The sequence below is a fragment of the Danio aesculapii genome, chromosome 20 (assembly GCF_903798145.1).
Source record: "Danio aesculapii chromosome 20, fDanAes4.1, whole genome shotgun sequence".
Classification (NCBI taxonomy): Eukaryota; Metazoa; Chordata; class Actinopteri; order Cypriniformes; family Danionidae; genus Danio; species Danio aesculapii.
Window position 1 is genome coordinate 6,616,176 of NC_079454.1, and position 24,376 is coordinate 6,640,551.

The following is a 24,376-nucleotide window of genomic DNA, read 5'->3' on the forward strand; positions in this document are numbered from 1 at the left end:
TGTCAACAAAACATTAAAACTATTAGTTAAGGGTGGGTATGATTCAATCCTGAATATCTGTTTAGTTAATTCAGAAATCAACAGGTCTATGATACGGATTCAAAAGTTTCTGACGTGACCTGTTTTTCAGCACTGGAGGCGGCGGCGGCCGTGGTTGCTAACTTGCTAGCGATGCTCGTGGTAGATCTCGTTGTCAGTGGAGCTGAAGGATGAGCTTGCTTCGGCTTAGAATTACTCATATTTTGGCCGATAATGTTCTAAACAAATCAATTAACAGTAACTGGAAATATTTAGCGTTTAACAGGTTTAATTTATTAAAGTAGGTTGGGAGCCCTTCTTCCACGCACCTTACTCCTTCATTGCTATACCGGAAGTCCCAATCCTGAATATCTATGTTGACCTAATACATAATTTTTGTTTGAAAATGTAATCCATACCTATTCCCTACCCCTAACTGTAAATTATTCCCAAAATCAGTGAGGGAATAATAGTTGGATAACAATCATGTAGAAGTGCGTAAGCCTAAACTTAACATAAACTTTAAACTTATCCCTTAATTCTGATTGGCGGATTGGAATGATGTTCCAGGATCAACATAGATGTAAACCCAGGAATATGTCTTGCTTGGTAAAATCACACTAACCTTAGACCCCATTTACACTAATACGTATTAAAACGCATAAGTTTTGCTACGGTTACGCCGTCCATCCACACTACGCCGGAGTTTTCGAGCACCGAAAACAGAGCATATTGGAAACGCTGAGGAGGCCATTTTTATTCTAAACTACTGCTACTCCATCTCAGTGTGGATGGGGGAAAATTTGATATCAACTAAACATCAGTGAAGAGATTCAACTGTATCTATAGAGATCTAATGCAACAGCGAGGTACATTTGAACATCATCAATACGCATGAAAAGAGACCTTAATATGAGCGACCCTAACGGCAACATGAATAATGTGAGTAAAACAGGGCCCAAAATGCACCCCTGTGGAACATCAATCTTTTATTTTTTTTTGGTAGCCTGTATTTTGTACCTGCCTACTCATCTAATTTTTCTAATTTATGATCATTTTATAATAAAAGTTTTATTATATAAAAATTATTTTATATTAATAACATTTTTTTGTTGTGCCAATCTTTTAACAATCACTAGAGCAGTGTTTCCCAACCCTGATCCTGGAGGCACACCAACAGTACATATTTTGGATGTCTCCCTTTTCTGACCCATTAACTTCAGGTGTTGGAGTCTCTTCTGATGTTATGATAAGTTGATTCAGGTGTGTTTGATTAGAAAGAGGTTGAAAGTGTGTACTGTTGGTGTGCCTTCAGAAACAGGGTTGGGAAACACTGCACTAGAGGACTAAAGTAGCAGCTTTATTATTAGTCAAGATCGGATCTTGACTATCTTGGCTAGTATCAATTTTGTGATTAAACAGCTCAAAAAGATTTTGTAGCAATTGGGTTAGCGACTAGATGTCCCAATTTGGAGTAAGCATTCAATTACAGGTGAGTTTATATAATTTATATATAAAAAATCAATTAAAATAATAATAATATAAAAACTCATTAAATAAAATTGTCTTCTTCATTTTTAGAATAAACTTTTTGGCAATACAATGTAAAAATATTGGTTAAATGATGTTAAAACTACACATTTGTGGACCACATGAATGTTGAGATTCGTGATTCGTGATTTTTTATAGAACAATATTTGACAGAGATACAAATATTTGGAAATCTGGAATATGAGGGTTCAATAATAGTAATAATAATAATAATAATAATAATAATGAGAAAATCACAATTAAGTGCTTATCAATGCACATTACGAATCAAAAATTAGATTTTGATGTATTAACAGTAGGAAATTTACAAAAACAACAATGGAACATGCTTTTTATTTAACATTCTAATGATTTGTGGTATAAAGATAAATCAGTAATTTTGACTACAGTGTATTTTTGGCTATTGGCTGTAATTCTATGGTCACATTTGTTAAAAATACATATTTATTTTCTTGGCATGTTGAAATCACTGTAAAAAGAGATTAGCTGACTTTACTTAAAAGTGAGCAAACCTGTTGTTTTAAAAGAGTTTGGTTGACTTCACTTAAAGTAAGTAACCCCGTTGCCTTAAAATTATTTCAAGAGTTCACACTTAGCTGATGATTAATTATAAGCTTGTTTGGCATGCTGTCCCGGGAGAGAGCCCTGAGCTCATAAGATCCTCGAGCCCGGGGCTCCCTCCCGTTGCAAGGCGAGAAGGGAGTTTGAGCTCAGGTAGATCTCGAGAACTCCCCCGCTGTAATAACCAATGAACAGCCAGTGATTGCTCTTGAGATATAACCATTTACTAGGAGCATGTCTATAGTGCCGGTTTGGATTAGTCAATTAACTTATGTTGCATGTTTTTTGGACGGTGGGAGGAAACCAGGAAACCCGGGGGAAACCCACGTGAGCACGGGGAGAAAATGCAAACTCCGCACAGAAATGTCTGCTGGTTTGGTAAAGCCTAGAACCAGAGACATTCTTGCTGTGAGGCAACAGTGCTAAGCACTGGGCCACTGTGTCACCCATCTAGGAAGAAGGAGGAGTAGGGGTAGATGGGGGGATTCTTCAAAACGAAGATAACGGTGGTACGTAACCCAGGGTATTTGTAGTAGCTTAGGAGTCGTCTGATTGGTGCATTGAGAATTGGATAATGCGGATCCAGCCGCTAGCAATCATAAGCACGTGATCCTCTCGAAACTTGTTTATAACTAAACTTCACTAAGTAAATGAACTATGTGCAGAAATATAAAAATTTGCTACCAGCTTAAAAGTTACACCGACAAATAAAAGCTAAAGAAAACTGTTAATTCAGCGAATTAGTTGGATTACTTTTGCTGAATTTAAACTGCGCAAAGTTCATTTACATAATCATTTTTAAGGCAACAGCTTTACTTAATTTTATTTAAGTCAACTAATCACTTTTAAAGCAATGGGTTTACTCACTTTTTAAAAGTAAAGTAACTAACAGCCTTTTTACCATGTCTTATTATTTCTGTTAAGTGTTGAAAAATATAAACAGATGGACTGCTGTCCTAAATTTAGCATGTGAGAGATCATTCAGTGTAAAATTCAATTCAATTCAATTCACCTTTATTTGTATAGCGCTTATACAATGTAGATTGTGTCAAAGCAGCTTCACATAAAAGGTCATAGTAAATTGGAACAGTGTAGTTCAGTTTGATCTACAAATCTTTAAAAAGCTATTCTGAAATGATTTCGAAAATGACTGTCATTTGGACAGTCTGTGATGTCATCAAAGACTCCCTGAAGAGCTGTTGTGAAATGAGTTTATTGTTCTTAAATATTTGATAATTTTATGTTTTCAAGATGTGATAATATGACTTAGAAGACGACGTAATTCAGTGAAGTGCTGAAAAGGACTTTTATATACAGGTAATAAGTATAAATAGTGCAAAAATAAGTATATGTTGTGTGTAATTTACTATACTGTTCAAGCACTGTTTGATAGAAGTAGCTGGTGGAAAGTCTGCAGTATAAGCTGAATAGTAGTTTGGTCATTCAGGGTAATGTTTATTTAATCAAAGTGGGACTTTGATTTGATTCAGTGTGATGTAAGTCCTCTGACGTCCATCTCACCACAGTTGTATGTATCTCAGTGATTGACAGCAGACAGATAACAATTTTAGCACCTTATCTGTGTCTAATAAATGTTTAGCACTGTCAGATGAATTATTAAATATTAACATTTAAAGCTTTTTTGTGTGCTAATTCGTGTCTTTGATATAAAATATAGTTCTTTAATGTTTTTATTTTTCTATTTAGAACCATATCATCCTGAAGAGGAAATTGTCCTTTGTGTTAAAGGTTATTGTTTATTTATTTTCTTTAAATCTAACAGTCAAATCCTTTGTAGTGTTTTCTGGAGCTTATAGTCCTCAACACTCTCTTAACTGGTAGGTGATTTCGTTCTCATGATGTCTGTTCGTTGTAACTTTGAGGTTGTTAACATTTTTACTCTGATACATGAGGATTCATTTTGTCCTGAAAGAGGGAAGTAAATAAAAAAAAAGAAACTTTCAAATGACACTTTCCCCCCTCAGATTTACAAAAACAGATAACCATTAAAAAGCTTACATAGTTGTGTTAAATGAACATTTTGGTGTCAAAAGTAACATTTATGGAAACATTTCAAAAGTGTTTCACAAGTTGCAAAATTATGCAAGATGTAGTAACAGGAAGAAGGAATAGGGAGAAAAAATTACAAACCACAACCCCCCACAGAGGACAAAGAAACACAAAAAGTGAAGACAGAGAGATGGGGGTAAAAAGAAAATATAATAATACATAACTAAATAGCAATTGAAATGGCTAAAAGGATAACAAAACTCCTTTAAAATCTACTCAGGTTGTCTCCAGGTAAAGGAGGACCAAAAACATTTTATTCCATTTAATATCTGACGTGTCTAAAAACTTTGTAAAAATGTATTGAACCATTCCATACACGTTTAGGTCTGAATTGTAAAAGTCCATCTTTTAGCCCAATGACTGAACTAACAGCATGGTTGAAAGTTAAATGCGTGTAAAACTTTTCTAGTGCTTCTGAAAAGATTTCTGTTATTTATTAGAATTTATTTTGGTGGCTTGAGAAAGCCAACCAGTGTTGTGCAAGTTACTTCCAAACTGTAATACATTACAGATTACTTATTACTGTGATTTAAAAGTAATCCCTTACCTTACAATATTACTGTCTCAAAATTGTAATATGTTACATTACTCTTATATTACTTTTTAGTTACTTTCACCAAAATAACTACAGAATTAGAACTTAACATTCTAAAATGACTAAATGTACTGCAGAGCATTTTACATCCAGTAGAAAGCGATATGATGTAGCAGAATGACGGTGACCTATCCAGGCTACTAACAATATAGTATATATTTGGCAACGTGAAGGCTCAAGACAATGCAAGAAAGGATAGGAGCCAGAATCACAAATGATCAAAGTCTGTTGAAAGTATGGTAAAGGTAAAGTGATTATCTGGCAATATCTGAATAGCTTGGCTATTTTCATATTAGACACAACAGGCCTATATGTAAACTCCAATGCCATGACCAGATGCATTTTTTTCTTAATCTTGCCATTATTCTATTCACTTTAAATTCAGGTTCACAACACAAAACTGTCATGCACAAAGTGAGCATGATGAACATTGCTTTCTCAATATAATGCTCGTGCACCGATTTCCACAAAACTGCTTGTGAGCTCTCAAATATACGCTGCTCACGTGCAAATTTTCTCATGCTCTCTCAAATATGCACTGCTCACGCACAATTTCTTGTGCGCTCACAGTACACTACTCGCTCAGTGAGATTATATGCAGACTCACAATTTGTGTCTTGTGTTCCCTCTTCCTTTCATGCTTTTTGATATAATTTATATTTGTACACTATTTATAAACAATAACCAAAATACTAAAATAGACTTACATATAAAATTTTTATTCTAATCCACTATAACCTTTTTTGTTGTTTGTTATATGATGAAATATTTCCAATTTCAAACACTTAAGACACAGAGAAAAGAAGTTGAATGCAAAGAATACATTTTTAAAAAACATTTATTAAACATCCAAAAGGTGCACCATACTAATCAAATAAAACAACATTTAAACAAAAATATAACGAATGCAAGCAGAAATGTAACCGATAAAAATAGGGGAAAACTTGATGAGGTATTATAGCCTACTGAACTATTCACTCCTCAAATAAATCTCACTATCAATCCCTAATACTAGTTGCTATGGTAACACAAGCTTAATATAAACAAATTACCCAGTGCTGTAGTTTTTTTTTTTTTTTTACAATATAGGGTATACTATACTACAATTCACCACACTTTACTGTAGTAAAACTACACTTTGTATTTCATTTTATCAGTTCACTATTCTTAATACTACAGTATGCTGAAGCATTCATTAACAAATTGTAAATAATACTAGCCTAAAACATAGGCAGTATATCTAACACTCAAAAACACAAGTATTTATTATAGAATTTATCATAACCTTTTAGTGTTTCGTGTATTGCTAATAAATACTGTAGCAATATATAAACCATATCAACATTCTTGGGATAACCAATTGAACAGGAGGATCTCTGGAGAGCAAAAGCACGAAAAGAAGAGGAAACATGAGGCACAAAATGTGAGTCTGCATCATCTGACGGAGCCAGAGATCATTCGCACGTGAGCAGCCGTGTTTTGAGTGCATGCGACTGCGAAAAAAAAAATTGCGGTCGAGTTGTCCACGAACAGAGAATTACATGAATGCGCTCTTGTAAAACTGTTCTTACGACTGTTGTCAGTGAAATAACGCCATATGCACATACGTCCATCTCGCGAATGTACTGTCTTCTGCTCATCTATTTTGCCGCTCTTCCGCTGCACGTCAGGGCTTGACCTTACTGTGAACCGGGCTGAGCCAATAGCCTCGGACCTCGAGCTCAGAGGCTGAAATCATTCCGCGTTCAAAGTAAAAAGTTCCAATAGCCAGAGGGATATTGATGACAACACGCGCATATATTCACTAACCACGAACAGAAAATAGAACTTACTTGCGGTATTTTTTATGTGGTAATGTCTTGCGGGCGAAAAGTTTGTTGTAACGCACGCGTTACTGAACATGTACCGAGTAAAATATTACTGAAAATGTATAAGTAATGCCTTACACTACTGCGTTACTGGAAAATGTAATACATTACTGTAATACATTACTTTTGTAACGCATTACTCCCAACACTGAAGCCAACATACTGTTATACTACATAAACTTCTTTTTCTTCTTACACTATTTTAAGAAAGCATCTCCTTCTAGACCGTTCATACTACTACCACCAAACTTATTCCAAACCTCCAAACTATACTGATTTATGCTGCTATATCTTTTGGTACATCTCACTGGTACAACCCTTCCTACTCCCCAAGAACTGTACTTATCCAGAGCGAGCAGAAGGGCTGTCAAAATCACTCTGGACCCCTCACACCCAGCACACTGCCTCTACAGAGCACTGCGCACCAGAACAGCCCGACACAGAAACAGTTTCTTCCCTCAGGCAATCCATCTCATGAACACTTGATGATAATAATTGTGGAACCAACATCACTACTTGCTATACACTTTCATACACATATACACTTATTTAACAACACACTTTACATGCCAATTTGCACATAACAGCTGCACATATAACATTGTATATAGTAATAAACATGTACATACACTTGTCAATCTGTATATTTGCACTCACTACTTCTATTTTTTTTTTAATATATTTATTATCTTGTTTTTGTCCTGTCTCTGTAATCCTGTTGCACTGTAGAAGCTCTGTCACGAAAACAAATTCCTCGTATGTGTGAACATACCTGGCAATAAAGCTCTTTCTGATTCTGATTCTGATCTTTTCCGACTGATCCGACTCACGGTTTTCTGAAAACTTACCCGGAAAATTCCCATTGACTTAACATTGGACCAAACTTTGTGACCTCATAACTTTGCGCCTGACTGTCATACAGACTTACGTTTGGGCTTATTTAAATCAGACTACCAATCTGCCAATCACTGATGACCTTTCAACTTACTAGCCACACCCTAGCAACCGCAATAGCAATAGCAATAGACTTCCAATGTAAAACTGCCATTGACTTTACATTGGACATGCTAACAACATACCAATCCAGACTAGAAACATACTTACAAACATACTAAACATACTAAAACATACTAAGAAACATTTATATTCATTTTACAGCTCTGAATTTAATCTGACTCCAATTTTAAGTGACCTTCAAATTTAGACATTATTTCTAATTGTAAGAACAGATCACATTCATCATTTCCGACTCAATTTAGAGTTTTTGATTTATATCTGATCTCATTCTCTTCAGTTATACGTTCATTAGGGACCAAATTCCACTTAGAGTTCCACGCCCAGGGATTGGGTTTCTTCTCACGGATACTATCTTGACACTCTGAAGTTAGTCAGCAGGGTTAACTAATACCCGATTAGTTTGGTTGCCTCACTCGTAAAAGAGTAGTTAAATTAATAATTCCCATACAACTTGCTAATATCAGTAATTCAATGATTAAAATGTCTTCATGCTGCCATGCCATATTGCTCCGTACAGTCAAATGCGCCTTAATAATCTAAAAAAAATAAAACATAGCGGTAGCACAGACTTTACATAATCTCCTGTATATGAAAGATTTCAGGAGAATTTAGAATGAATCAAAATGTAACAGTTTATTTTTCCAGATCACTGTATCAAGCCAATTACAACATCAATTGACCCTTCGCTAAGCCCCGCCCTTCTTAGTTACTGTTGTTACGCCTGTCAAGCATTCGTGCCTGGCCAGTCTATTACAATATGTATGTGCAGGTGTCAAACATTGCCAGGGATATAATAATTAGTCGTTTTTGGCGAACAGGTGAGATATCTGAGAAAGCCAGATAAAAAAGGGCTGCAGTATACATTATAGGGGTATGTTCATAACTTAATACGCAACCGATTAGAAAATAATTGAATAAAAATTAAAGCTAAAGCCTAGCCGCCTCATACGCTGACCATAACAGCTTAGTTCATGCACAGCAGAATAGGTGAAATATGAAAATTATTTACTAATAACAAATTAAACCGTGATTTTCTCTTTTTTTAGCCAAAAAGCCTGGCAGACTATTGTTGTGCGATGAAATACAACATTGCTAACCGACAAGGAAACACGGATGGACTGTCACGGATTGGCCAGGCTCTTCCACCAGTATCACGCAACGAGCATCATCACCGGAGTACTAATCACACACAGCTGCACCCAATCACTCCAACTCACTATATAAGCACACACCTCACTTCACTCCTTGTCCGGTCTCGTTCCAACGAAGCGGACTCATAGAGAGTTCCTCCTGGTAGTCCTTAGCTACTTAACTCATCTCTTGTACTTACCTGATCTCTGTTTCCTTCCAGTCTGTCTAGCGTTCCCGGTGTCCTGTCAGAGTTGTGTGAATCGTCAGTCTGTCTTCCCCGCAAGTTCTCTGGTGTGTGCATTCGGTCATCCTCAGTGTCTCATCCATCCTACTCCAAAGAAGGATAATCCGCTCTACCGAACTTCAGTTACTCCCTATTGTTATACCTTTGAGCTCCGCTGTGTTAATAAACATCATTCATCATTTACTCACCTTGTTTGTTCGTCTGCTTCCCTAACATGAACAATGCTTTTACATAATTCATTCATCGAAGGAACAGCCAGAAAGGGGAAATTGATGGAGTTGTGCCGAATATTAGCATCATTGAGCCATTACGCTGTACAGTACCTTTAACTGTCAGTATATTTGTGTATTCTTTATCCAGTTTCTATTCTAATTGGCAGTTATGTGAAAAAAAAACATATTGAAATGCACATCAAAGTATAGCAGAAGTGAACAAATAGATTTTCCCTACCTGCAAATATTAATCCAACACCAAATATAAAAGCAGACACTAACCTAGTATAACATGACCACCAATGACTAAATCTTCAAAAGACAGACGAAAACATCTGTGAATTGTAGCTCTGACATGGACATGAGGGTAATAAATGACTGAAAAACAGCTGCGGGTGAAGTATATTGATCGCGAGTGCAGTTAGTGATCATATCTCTGTTTTGTTCTGTTGATATATAATTTCATTTTTTTTAGCTTGAAACAGATGGAAATATGACTGGATTGTGCTGCTTTTACAGCTATTGCAAGGGCTTAAATGGAGCAGTGCTTATGATATAGAGCCAAAAAAAGAGAAAAAGACAGCTGGTAAACATAACCTGCTTTGTATTTTTGTAGGAAAAACAGTTTAGATCTTTTTAGGGTAAGAGGTTTTTGAGTTATTGCCATTACTGAATGTGTCAGGAATATCGAAAACAAAACCAACTTAACTCCGCTCACACAGCTTGATCCACACTGGCATTTCTCCCCTTGGGTTTTAGGTTTTGGAAAGGGAGAAAAATTCCACCACCCCGTTCAAACTTTTAGGATACCGTATCAGATTTGCACAATCCATATGCACAGCACTTTGGCTTGTTTCCCTCGCTCGAAAGCTTGACAGACCTCCTGCGTGTAGCTACGGTTGCTAAGCCACGATTGGTGTGTGGCAGTTTTCAGGTGTGGCTTAGCGAGCGGTCAATTACTCAAAGATAAATCTAAGAGTATAAATGGATGAAGTACATTGCAACAGACAACCCAATAAAACAATTTTGTGTTTAATAGACGTCTAATAGACATCTAAACGTGGACAACTTGGCTAAAACAAGGCGATATTTGGGCTGTCAATGAAAATCTAATAGACATCTAAGAATAGTACAGAACTAGATCAAACTAGATTAGTACAGATTATGTGCTATTTATATGTGCTATTAATGTGCTGCGTTGATGCAAGACTCTTATTGGGTGATAAAAAAATATTGCCGTTAAGCTGTTCTCAAAGTTGGGTTGGGAGCCTGGTCTATACTACGCAAGCTATGATGACTTTCACCTTGATATTTTAGCGCGGATGTATACCTGGCCGAATTACACTGTAGGTGGCGAGAACGAGTCTTCGAACCTCTGTGTATTCCTACTGTGAAATTACCCCATCAAACGTGACGTGCTAACATGGATGCAGCTACGAAGCCTCCGGGTTTACTTCAGGGAAAATTTATTTTTAAGAAGCTTCCCAATAGAAACCTCGACAACACTAAGGTTGTTTGCACCTTGTGCAATGCGGAATTAGTTTAGGAGTATGAGTTCTTCCAGTCTCAAGTACCACCTAAACGCAAAGCATCCCTTAGCTCAGGGGTTTTCAAACTGAGTAGCTAACATTAACATTAGCCCCTGGTGGGGCGCACCAGACATTGAGGTGTGCACTTGAGTAAATTATGATAACGGTTTTTATGTGTTCACTATAGTGAATCTGATTAATGTTAGCTACACGTCTAACTATCAGGCACCTTTAGAGTTTATGCGATTGAGTAAAACTTATACAAATAAAACGGACCAGGTGCTTTTTAAAATGAATGACGGTGAATGAAAGTCAAACCGGTGAGCAGTCTGACAAAAAAAAGAGCCCTTCCTAATCAAATCAGCAGGATGCCCTTCTGGATCTTTCACTTACTTCGAAGACACTACTGACTACGCTTACATGGACATCGGTAATCTAGTTATTTGCCTTAATAGACTATAATATAATTAAGGTGTTTACGTGAAGTGCTTTCATGTAAGAGCTTCCTGTAATTTTGGGTGACTTTAACTGCAGTTCGGCAGTTTCACTTTCACTCATGAACATTTCATTCATGCCCCCGTAACAAACTGGGGTATTAGACGCAAATAAGGAGTAAGGACTGGTGGAAGAGTGTTATGGAATTTAATAACGCACGCAAAATGAAAAGAAAAAAACATCCACATTTTGCGATGCGTGCGGTTCTTTACTGACAGCTGCATGTGTGGATCTTGAAAATATGGTGAAAAGTCCTACATGACGGTAATAGTTTGATTGTGCTGTTTACTTCAATAATGCCACTAATATCTGCATACTCCACATCTTAATTCCATTTCTGTTTAGTTCAGTTATGACTTAAGGTAATCAAAATCGCTGTTTGGAGCTTATGTAGGCCTACAGTTCAAAGTTCATGTTTAACTGAAGAAACAGTTAGTAAACACAAGTGCATCTTATTGAACATAATTTATTTTCATCACCAATTATCATAACAGTTTCTCCAGCAGTTTGTGATGCATTTTGGAAACAGGGAATGAGCCTTTGGTCTAATGCGCCGCCTGGCTTGAGAAACCCGTTCTCAAAGACTTATTATTAGTCATTATTTGGGTAGCACACATATTCTGATTGCCTTCGGCAGATTAATCTAGATTAATTCTAAGATTACATCTATCTTAAAAGTCTATCTTGAAAGTTTAGATCATTATTATATAAAACAAAGATAGGAATATAAAAATACAGAAAATGCGTAACTAACATCGCTGAATAAACACATTTAATACCTACACACAAAATATAATAGAAAATTACCTGCACACAGAGCAGTAACAGTGAGATCAACACGGTTTAACTTAGCATCCACATCTAAAACACATATACTTCATTAGCACTGGCTGTATAAGCACATGGGGGAAAACATCAAGATGAGATTAAAAGTATCAAAATCAAACAAAAATGAAAAGAAAACGCACTCTATCGATCAATAAATGTATATAAAGTGTGCTAGACTTTTAAAGCTGCATCCAATCAACCACTTAAATGATATTTTTATATTTTAGTGTGAAGCTAACACATAACCCGACTCACCTACAGCAGTTCTCCCTAACTCTGCTGCAGTCTATACACAGTAATCTTTTACTTTTTCAGCAGACAAGTAATTTAATTACAGCAACTTGTTACAAGTAGTCACTTAATTACACCCAACACTGTTAATATGTAGCCTACAATAATGCAATTTGACTGCTTCTGATCTATATTAGGTATTAGGCTATAGTCATATAGTTGTATTATATAGTTATAAAAATGTAGATATTTAACATTTTGACTATAAAGAGATACACAGATTGTCAATGCACTGTAAGGCAATTCAGCATTAGCCTACTTATCATACAGAATGACGCCAGAGTCTCCACCCCTTCTTCATCTGAGGGTGTGGTCTCCAGCAGTGGAAGTGCGTTGTGCTGAGCTGAAGTACTCGAGTGGACCGACAGACGGACATCTGCTGCCGCTGCACACTGAGGTAAAGTGGTGCGACACAAACTGTTTTTACTCTACCATAACTGAAACGGGCGTATTTACATAGCGTGACTTCTCTAATGTTTACTCAAAGACGACAAAGTTTGTAGATGCTATTTTAGACTAGGTTCATTGAATATAGGGTTCGTGCTTCGGTTTGTTTTCATCGCTTTAGCAATTCAGTTTCAAGACTGCGTAACGTTAGACATGATTCAATAGCGACGAATAAACGCAGTTTTGAAATGGACTGCGTAATGTATTTTTGCAACTTTTTGTACTTTAACAGCCATGGTTAACTGTATTGTTGAGCGTTGGACCATAGGCTTTCACAAAAAAAGCCTCAGTTGTGATTATGGACATCAAAACCAGTCATCAGTGTCGATTTGTAGATTTTCTTTTAGATTTACACATCACATGAACGCTGAATAAATAAGCTTTCAATTGATGTATGTTCTGCTAGGATTGGACATTTTTTTTTATTTGACACGTTATTTGCATGAGATACAACCAGGGGCGTTGCTAGACATAAAGCTCTACTGGGGCACCCCCCTCCCCTCCTAAAAAATAAATTAAAAAAATTTGTATATATATATATATATATATATATATATATATATATATATATATATATATATATATATATATATATATATACACACACACACACACCATATATATTTTTGATATAAATATTTATTATAAATAAAAGTATTCTTGTTATTATACAATTATTATTCTAAATAATCTTAAATGTAACTGGAAAACAATGTTTAGACACAATTGGAGTGACATGCTAAGATCATTTAAGAAATCTTTTGCATAAATATAATTTCATTTCAATGACATTCTATAAACAATTCAATAAAATACAACAAAAAGATGTTTTATAGAAATATCTGTTGTCTTAGACTTGACACAGAATTAGGATTATTAAGTATTTACCTCCCTGACTCTTCCCTCCTCATCCCTCCTTTTTGCTTCATACAAAAAAAAATCTATCAGGAGGGATGCTTAAGATCACCGTCATATTGTTTAAACTTTAGTTTTGTCGACTTGCAAAACAAAAAAGGCTGTTACGCCTTTGCAGGGCGTGACAAGCAAGTAACCTACTTTTTTGGCGCGCATGTTAACTACCGGCACTCGCACCGGCAGAAGAGCAGTGCGTGCGAGAGGCGCGCGTGTTCTCTGCGCACACGCAGAGATGCGTCAGTTTGCTTTTTGACTAAACTACATTGCTTTTACCAGCATTGGTTCGGTTGCATTAGAGAAAAATAACGTCTTTATTTCGGAATTACCACTCTTAATAAATACACTTGGATATGAAGTAAATTATATCTCAATGCATTTACTGGGGCACTGGAGATTTTTACTGGGGCACGTGCCCCAGTAAATTGGGTCTAGCGACGCCCCTGGATACAACCAACTGCTAGATCATCTGGGAGCGTTTAAAAAATCTAAATATCGGCAAAGTCACCTTTAAAGTTGTCTAAATGAAGTGCTAAGTAAAGCACATTACATATCATACATTTTTGATAGGCTATACTTATGCTAGTTTTGATAGCATATATTTATAGTAGGAATTTACAAAATGTCTAATGAAACCGGATATTTTACTTAACAGTCTAATGATTTTTGGCATAAAAGAAAAATCACATTTATTAAAGCTTTTACACAATTAATAAAATTATAAAGGTTTTATGCTACAAATAATAATGAATAAATAGGCTACATAAATGATTAAGTGTATGCATACACTTCATTTATCAAACAAGGACATTTATTTGAAAGGTTTAAGTTTGGATCAACAACAACAAAAAAACATCATTTATTAATAGTGACTGTATGGCAAGAATAATCTTGCTTTGCAAGAACTCGTAGTAAGCAAATGCTGTGCATACGTTCTCTTTTTGATATTTTATTAAGAATAAAAAACGTTTTTGTGCTGATTAAATGAACATTTTCTCATGCATTATATCACTGGATTCTCGTTTCTCCTCCCACTTCCTTACCAATGCCTTTCTCATGATCTTTCTCATTTCATCGGGATGTTTTAACAGTTTTCACCAAGACAATTCCAAATTAATCTAAAGTTGTGTGAGACAATATTCAAACCCGTAGCCAGGGGGGTTTAGGTGGTTTGAAAGACTGACAAAGTCCAGAATTTGGCTCCTATATGAGATCATTTGTCCCATTAACAGTATCCCATCATAAATTGTGAAAATAACTGATCGAAGAAGGCTTACACATTATTCAAATGGGCAAATTCGGACTGAGGAAACAAGCTGGCCAGTTTGTTATTTGCCTGTAGGCTACAGCTTTTAATGTAAAACAAGTTTTAAACAAATTAGCTTTTTTTAATATTATTATTTTTTTTATTTTAATGATGAATAATAATCAGGGTTCAGCACTAAGGATTTTTTCTACTGGCCCGATCGGGCTAGTAGTGGTTCAATTTTTTACTTGCTCTGCCATATTTTCAGTGGCACCACCAAAAAAAAAGAAAAATGAATAGCTGTTTCTCTGCCACATATTTTAAATAATGTGTCAAATATAATGAATCTAGAATTGTAATATTTTTAAAATGTTAATAAATGTATGAGCAAAATCCAAAATGTTATGCAAACAAAAATGTAAGAAAAATGTGCAGGTATTTTATTTTGCAAAACAAAAGGTGGCTGACCTGCCAAACTGACGGCAAACTGTGCAAAACATTACTTTGTTTTTTTCGTTGTGATCTAACTGCGTAAATGTCTATTTCCAAGATGTTAGAAACTGACATTTTCTTTCGACCTCATAATTTGATGTTGCTGCCATGTTGCCGTCTCGTACTGCTTGTTACCAGGTTATGGAAAAAATAACGTGCTCACAACATCCAATTAGATAAGAGGAACCGAAAAGCAATATGGTGTTTACGACATCACAGGGAAGATAGCATTTCTAGGCTTGAAAGCACACATTTTTTCTTGTTTTTTTATTTATTTATTTGCATGCAATTGACAAATAGTTGCAGGCAAATTAAACTTCCGAAATTAAACCGATCAGGCCAGTAGCGATCCTGTTTACTGTCCCGAGCAACTCTAATGCTGGCCCCGGGCAGTCCTTATTGTTGAGCCCTGATAATAAATTTGTATTTTAAAAATACGTTTGTTATTTCATATTTCTTTATTCAAATGTTTTAATTAAAGTCATTTCCTTTTCGGCTTAGTCCCTTTATTAATAGGGGTCGCCACAGCGAAATGAACAACTTATCCAGCATATGTTTTACGCTACGGATGCCCTTCCAGCTGCAACCCGTCGCTGGGAAACATCCATACACACTCGTTCACACACATTCAATACGGACAATTAAGCCTACCCAATTCAGCTATACTACATCTTTGGACTTGTGGGGGAAACTGACGCCAACACGGGGAGAACATGCAAACTACACACAGAAACGCCAACTGACCCAGCCGAGGCTCGAACCACCGACCTTCTTGCTGTGAGGCGAACGTGCTACCCACTGCGCCACCATGCAGCCACTCAATTAAAAATTGTAATTTCATAACTATTTATAATGTTATCAATAATTTACAGTTTAAGTGCACAATTATAAATAAATACTTTGTGGTAAAATATTATGGTTCGACAAAATTGTAGGAAATATATTTTTGCTGCATCAAAAAATGTGGCTATAAACATCATCCGACAAGCTAATCCAAAAAAGTCCCTAAAATGCAGTATTTGAACCCCATAATTGAATAGAAAAAGAGGCGAATGACTGCAAAAAAAATGTCCACTTTTTGAGAAAAAAGAACCACCCATTTCAATAGGCTGGCTACAGGCCTGATATTTTATGTGCATCGTTTTGAAAAAGTGATCCAGCGCGTTAAGAATATCTTGATGGGGTCTATTAATGAACCTCATGTATTTGCTGTTTATTGGTTTAATGTATGCTTCTGTTAAAGAAGTTAAATATTACTATTGAATAGAATACATTCTTCAAAATTTACCAATTATAATTTCTTTTGAAAATTTTGGTTGTGTGTACATTAAGGATCCATAATATTTCTGTTTATGAAATTACACACCAAAAATGCAGAATGAAACACTTCATACTTTAAAACAATGACAAAAATCATCAAGAAAAAAAAGTGTGGATGGTTTAAATTTTTATAAATATATATATTCTGTACAATTAAATCTCAGTTCTCACCTGCCTGAAGTTTGACGGTTGTGGATCATCATGGCTAAACGTGTTGCTATTATTGGAGGAGGAACCTCTGGACTGGCCTGCATCAAATGCTGTCTGGATGAAGGGCTGGAGCCTGTGTGTTTTGAGACCAGTGATGATATTGGAGGTCTTTGGAGGTTTAAGGTAAGATTTTCCACATGGCTGAGCCCACCGAAGTTTTGAATATGAAGAAAAGAAGAGGGCTCAGCACTGAACCCTGAAGCACACCTCATTACAGAAAATTATGGAACCAGATCTATCTCAAAAATAATACATTTACAAAATAAAAATCATACATTAACAACACAACTCACATTTACAAAATCAATTTGTAAGTTCAAAACATGATTCAAAAGTACACAAATCCAATTAATAAATATATAAAATATATAAATATGCAAATTCAATTTATAAATTCAAAACATGATTCTAAAATACACAAATCTAATTCGAAAATTAAAAACAATGTAAAAAATACACAAATCCAATTTGTAAATATAAAAAATGATAAAATATGGATATTCATTTAACAAATTTAAAACACGATTCAAAAATACACAAATCCAATGCGAAAATTCAAAACATGATTCAAAAATACACAAATATAGTTCGAAATTCAAAAAAAAAAGATTAAAAAATACACAAATCCAATTTGTAAATATAAAAAAATATGCAGATTCAATTCATAAATTCAAAACACGATTCAAAAATACACAAATCCAATGTGAAAATTCAAAAGATTCGAAAATACACAAATCCAATTCATAAATAAAAAATATTTAATTAAAAATAGAAAAACCAAATTTGTTAATTTAAAAAATATTAAAATATGCAAATTCAGTTCATAAATTCAAAACACGATTCATAAATACACAAATCCAATTCGAAAATATAAAAAATGATAAAGAATATGCAAATTCAATTCATAAATTCAAAACACGGCTTAAAAATACACAAATCCAATTTGAAAATTCAAAAAAAGATTCAAAAATACACAAATATAATTCGAAATTCAAAAAAAGATTCAAAAATACACAAATCCAATTCATAAATAAAAAATATTTAATTAAAATAGAAAAACCAAATTTGTTAATATAAAAACTATTAAAATATGCAAATTCAGTTCATAAATTCAAAACACGATTCATAAATACACAAATCCAATTTGAAAATTCAAAAAAAGATTCAAAAATACACAAATCCAATTCGAAAATATAAAAAATTATAAAGAATATGCAAATTCAATTTATAAATTCAAAACACGGTTTAAAAATACACAAATTCAATTCGAAAAAGATTCAAAAATACACATCCAATTTGCAAATATAAAAACTTAGAAAAATAAATATGCAAATACAATTTGTAAATTCAAAACACAATTCATAAATATGCAAATACAATTCATAAGTTCAAAACATGATTCATAAATACACGGATCTATTCATTTGTTAAAAAGTTGTGATTTTTACTTGTGAATTCACTAATTGTATTTACAGATGTACAAATTGGATTTTGTAAATGTGAATTGAGCTCTGCATGTATGAAATTAATTTAATAAGTGTATTATTTCTGAGACTGATCTGGCTCTATGGAAAATCAATTATCAAGAGAGAACCTGATCCAATGTTTTCATGCTGTATTTTCATCTAAGGAAAATCCAGATGCCGACCGAGCCAGCATCTACCACTCCCTGATTATTAACACTTCAAAGGAGATGATGTGCTACAGTGATTACCCAATCCCAGCTCACTTCCCAAACTACATGCACAACTCCCTCATCATGGACTACTTCCGCATGTACGCTGAACACTTCCAACTTAAACGGCACATTCGTTTCCAGGTCAGAACTGAAAATTATTATGGCACTAAAAAGCGTGAAGTTATGAATGCATCTCATAATTAGCTTAGGATTTTTTTGAGTGGCAGACATTTATGGAATAAAATCACTGTCATTAATATTTCGTGCGTAAATAAAATTCACACATCCGTAATTAGAAAATCGTAAAGGAAAACGAAACGCACTCGTAATTTTACGAGGGTACAATTCCAAAATCTACGATTAGAACAGACACAGATACGACATTTTCTTTGTCTGTTTATATATGACTGATACATTTACGATGGGTGTACTTTACAAACACGAAATACAGTTTCACCACGGACACGAAGTCCTGATTACGAGTAAGAATCAAACAGCGACACTCCACTGTCAAAATTACATCACCGCTCTCACAGGCATTAATAAACAAGCGAGAGTCATCGATCAAAACGGCGCGCCTGCTGGGCACTCGAGCACCCACACACCATCTCAGGTAAGATTTTTGCTATTCCCTCTTTGAGAAATGTCCGTCATGAGCTGTAATAATGGTTGAGACCTAATGAGGTCCATTTTCGCGGTGTTTCTTTGGACATTTTACAGAATCAAAATTGAGATTCTCAGTGAATCACTTAACGGTGTTTAATTAATTGATTGAGTAACCTTTTTTAAAGCCAGATTAATAGACCATTGATCTATTATGTAATGAAGATATCAGCAAAAAAAAAATATTTGATTGTTTGTGCTTACCAGAGGTGTGCAACAAACATTTTTATGAGACTATTAATCAAAATAAATAAATAAATATTAAAAATGGTAAATATGTGACCCCGGACCACAAAACCCGGACATGAGGGGCAATCTTTTGAAACAGGCTTGCATGACACCTGAAAGCTGAAAAATTAAGCTCCTCATTGATGTATGGAAAGGAAATATGTTCAGATATTTTTTTTATTACCTTTAAATTTGTACAAAGTAAGGTATTAGTATCTAATAATATAAATGTTTGTTTTGTTATTTGTTATTATTTGTTTGTTATATTACTTGATTAAAGTATTAGTTACATTATATTGTATTATTATAATTAATAAACTATTACCATAAACATTTATATTACCATTTCTCGAGTGCCCAGCAGGCGTGCCGTTTTGATCGATGACTCTCGCTTGTTTATTAATGCCTGTGAGAGCGGTGATGTAATTTTGACTGTGGAGTGTCGCTGTTTGATTCGTACTCGTAATCAGGTCTTCGTGTCCATGGTGAAACTGTATTTCGTGTTTGTAAAGTACACCCATCGTAAATGTATCAGTCATATATAAACAGACAAAGAAAATGTCGTATCTGTGTCTGTTCTAATCGCAGATTTTGGGATTGTACCCTCGTAAAATTACAAGTACGTTCCGTTTTCCTTTACGATTTTCTAATTACGGATGCGTGAATTTTATTTACGCACGAAATATTTATGACAGTGATTTTATTCCATAGACATTCACAAGTCATGTTTTGTGCTTCTCAGACCAGAGTCCTTCATGTCACACCGAGGCCAGACTTCCCTCACTCTGGACAGTGGGATGTAGAGACCGAGTCTAAGGATGGTCAGAGAGAGAAGCAGGTGTTTGATGCTGTGATGGTCTGCACTGGTCACCACTGTCACCCCCACCTTCCTCTGAAAGACTTTCCAGGTGCAGTGACGAATAAGGCAAACAGTCTGTGTGCAAAGTACAGCCATGTTAGGTCAATAAAACACTCTGGGCGTACAAGAGTCACTAGGCCTTGTTGTCAGACCTTATATATGGCATTTATGATGCTAATTTTTAATGATTGACAATTGTACCGAGGGTGGAGTGGTGTTTCATTGGTTGTAGATGACCATCAACCGTTTTCTCAGAGGATGACAAGCTGTCACTCTGATATAAGTTTTATTTATGTAGAAAATTACAAAGCACTGCAGTGTTTGGGTGTTCTGTGTTTGTCTGGGATAATTAGTGTTATCGAAATATGTACAGTTGAAGTCACATTTCTAAACATAATAGTTTTAATAACTAATTTCTGATAACTGATTTATTTTATCTTTGCCATGATGACAGTAAATAATATTTGACTAGATATTTTTCAAGACACTTCTATACAGCCAAAAGTGACATTTAAAGACCTAACTAGGTTAAATAGGTTAACTAGGCAGGTTAGGGTAATTAGGCAAGTTATTGTATGATGATGGTTTTTTCTGTAGACAATCTGGAAAAAAAATAGCTTAAAGGGCTAATAATTTTGTCCTTAAAATGGGGTTTAAAAAATTTGAAACTGCTTTTATTCTAGCCGAAATAAAACAAATAAGAATTTCTCCAGAAGAAAAAATATTATCAGACATACTGTGAAAATGTCCTTGCTCTGTTAAACATCATTTGGGAAATATTAAAAAAAAAGACAAATAAATCAAAGGTGGGCTAATAGTTCTAACTTCAACTGTATATTCCATACAAGCTGAAGCTGATCGGTTAATTGTCATGTGGCTTGCAGGATTCATTCAACAGGGTGCGTCACGCCGCTTGTGCACGCAAGCCACGCACTTCCATCGGAAACAACGAACTTGTGCCCCTAAAAGGCTGCCATACTTTGCGATCTCCAGCAGTTGATCTTCTTGCACAGCCATGGTGGATTCACCTAATTTGTTGATAAATGGGTTGCGGATCCATCCCTTGGCAGTTCGGGGGGCCTTCACTGGGCTTTTCCTCTTAGCAAAGAAACGTTCCAAAGACGTCTGTTTCCTATTCATTTTGCTGTTTGTGCTTTAAATTTGGGCCCTCAAGTGACCGAGATGTAACCGAGAGAATACAGTAATTTTTCTAAATAAAACTTTTAAAAATAAAAGATCGTTCAGACTCGGTTAATAAATAATTCAGAAATAATGAATGATTTCTTATGGAGCCAGTACCAATTGAGCGTGGTTAGTGCCAATAGTAGTGGTTACTTGTTCATATCCTCTCTTTAGGAATAGACACATTTAAGGGGACATTCTTCCACAGTCGTGACTACAAAAACCCAGAAGACTGGCGAGGGAAGAGGGCAGTTGTGATTGGGATTGGAAACTCTGGAGGAGATATTGCTGTGGAACTGAGCAGGATGGCCAAACAGGTGATATGCCGAAACAACATAAAACAATTATAGCGTTTCAGTCATTATAATCTTATTAAGGACTTTGTATCCCAAATTGCCTTCCCTATTTTAATTTCAGGTTTATCTAAGCACACGAAAGGGATCTTGGATATTGAATCGTGTGGGTGACAATGGCATTCCATCAGATATGTTGTTTAATAGGAGATTGCAAATTTGGTTCCTCAAAATGTTGCCTGTTGGATTTGTCAACAATGTGGGAGAGGGTCGCCTCAATAAGCGCTTTGACCACAAGCTCTATGGGCTCCAGCCTGAGCACAGGTATTGTGAATACTGAAGAACAACATTCAGATCCCGTTGGTTATCCTTAGTATTTGTACTTTTTCATGAGGAAGTTATCTTTTATATTTTATTATCTGCCCTATTCAACATGTATTATATTATGTCTGTTGCTAATTTCTCAGGTTTTTCAGCCAACATCCCATGGTCAATGATGATTTGCCAAACCGGATCCTCTCTGGGACCGTCTCGGTCAAGCCCAATGTGCAGGAGTTTCGTGGATCTAGTGTGGTGTTTGAGGATGGCACTGTTGAGGATGACATTGATCTGGTGGTGTTTGCCACAGGCTACACTTTCTCATTCCCCTTTCTGCCTTCACATGTGATTCCTGTTTCAAACAACAAAGTATCCCTGTACAAATTTGTATATCCTCCAGCACTGGAGCGCTCAACTTTAGCAGTGATTGGTCTGATCCAGCCTCTGGGAGCCATTATGCCCATCTCTGAGATGCAAGCGCGCTGGGCCACACGTGTTTTTAAAGGTATCGAACATGACGCTGGTACACAGAAAAATGCAGAACGTTTTTAAGAAGTTATTTGATGTATTCTCAGTGTGTCTGAAATGCTCTGCTTGATTTCTGGTTCCTAAAAAGCCACTGCTTTAGAAATTTCAGGCTGTACCAACTTAGGGAATGCCAAATCAACAGGCAGCAATAAAATCCTCTGTGCTAGCTTCACAAATGCAGAATTAAGTATTCACATGAGTAAGTTTCAGTCAAAGTATGAAATTGAATTCACCTCAATCACGTCTTCCAAGTTTGGTGTAAACCCAGCATGAATAAAGCTGTGTTGGCCAATCAGAAAGGAGAAAGGGTGTGCACACTGACTGACATCATGAGGTGAAGTTTTCCAAAAGATTTGGTTTTAGTCACCTGATACAGGACAGTATCCCACTAGCACTCTCTTAGACAGCCCTGCTTGAGTCATATTTCTAAAAATTAGATGACAACTTTTACGACCATGCTTAAAAAATTTGGATATTATCCTATTTAAAAACATTACACACTGATAATTCAGATTGATTTTGAAGTAATACAGCATATCAAATCATTAACAGTATGTAACTGTTATGTTCACCCAGGACTGTGCAAACTGCCTTCAATGAATGCAATGATGAACGACATTAAATCAAAAGAGGAAGCAATGGCTCGAAGGTTCTCTGCAATTTACCTCACATTACTACAAAACACACCAATTTCACAGTATCAAAAGATAAAATGCAATTTCAGTATGACTTAATGACTCTTGATTGTGCTCTCATGCAGATATGTGGTCAGCCAAAGGCACACCATCCAGGTGGACTACATCCCCTACATGGATGAGTTGGCTAAACAAGTGGGTGTCCGTCCATCTATCCCGAGGTTGCTGCTGACAGACCTAAGACTGGCTCTCAGCATCATCTTTGGGCCCTGCACCCCATACCAGTTTCGCTTGCATGGACCAGGCCAGTGGGAAGGTGCACGTCAGGCCATCCTGACTCAGTGGGATCGAGTTATGAAGCCTCTAAAAACACGCTGCAGAGAAGAACCACAGTCACAGAGCTTCTTACATTCACTCATATTCTCTGTGTCTGTTGCAGGGCTCCTGTCTGCTCTGTATTACAGCAGAGCCAGTCTGCAAACATTCATAGAAAACCCTTCAGCTTTACTTGACAAGATCAGAGGCTTTGTACCATTGCCAATGCCCACACAGTGATCATGTTATATCAGACAGACACATACTTTACTTCATATGTACTCTAACATCAGTTTAATTGTCCTTATATTATTCAGATTGATTTTAAAGTCAGCGTCAGGAAAATGTCAGAATTGAAACAGAACTTTTATACAATGCTGTATGCTTATATTCATTAGCAGCAAGTGCCTTACATTTGAAATAGCTTGTGTATAAAGAAAATGTAATTGATTTGAAATAACTCCATAATTTGAATATACCATAATTGTTGTTGTAATTGTATAATTGTGCTGTTTTTATTCACTAGCATGCACTACTACTAGCAAAGTCTTTGTTGCGTCAATTTAAGTAATATTTCTTTAAGTATTATATGTCTGTGTAGCAAATTAAATGGTTTCAAATGAGATCTATATATTGTATA

General features: G+C 35.6%; 1 protein-coding gene across 1 annotated transcript; it reads left to right on the forward strand.

Moving 5' to 3' along the window:
- The first annotated feature begins 12,730 nt into the window (after positions 1-12,730).
- LOC130247713 (flavin-containing monooxygenase 5-like) lies at positions 12,731-24,361 on the forward strand. The gene is made up of 9 exons (XM_056481141.1): positions 12,731-12,807; positions 16,992-17,160; positions 18,668-18,856; positions 20,349-20,514; positions 21,822-21,964; positions 22,065-22,264; positions 22,408-22,763; positions 23,363-23,435; positions 23,547-24,361. The coding sequence occupies exons 2-9, from the start codon at positions 17,029-17,031 to the stop codon at positions 23,974-23,976; spliced, it is 1,689 nt and encodes a 562-aa protein (XP_056337116.1). The 5' UTR covers positions 12,731-12,807; positions 16,992-17,028; the 3' UTR covers positions 23,977-24,361.
- The last annotated feature ends 15 nt before the right edge of the window (positions 24,362-24,376 follow it).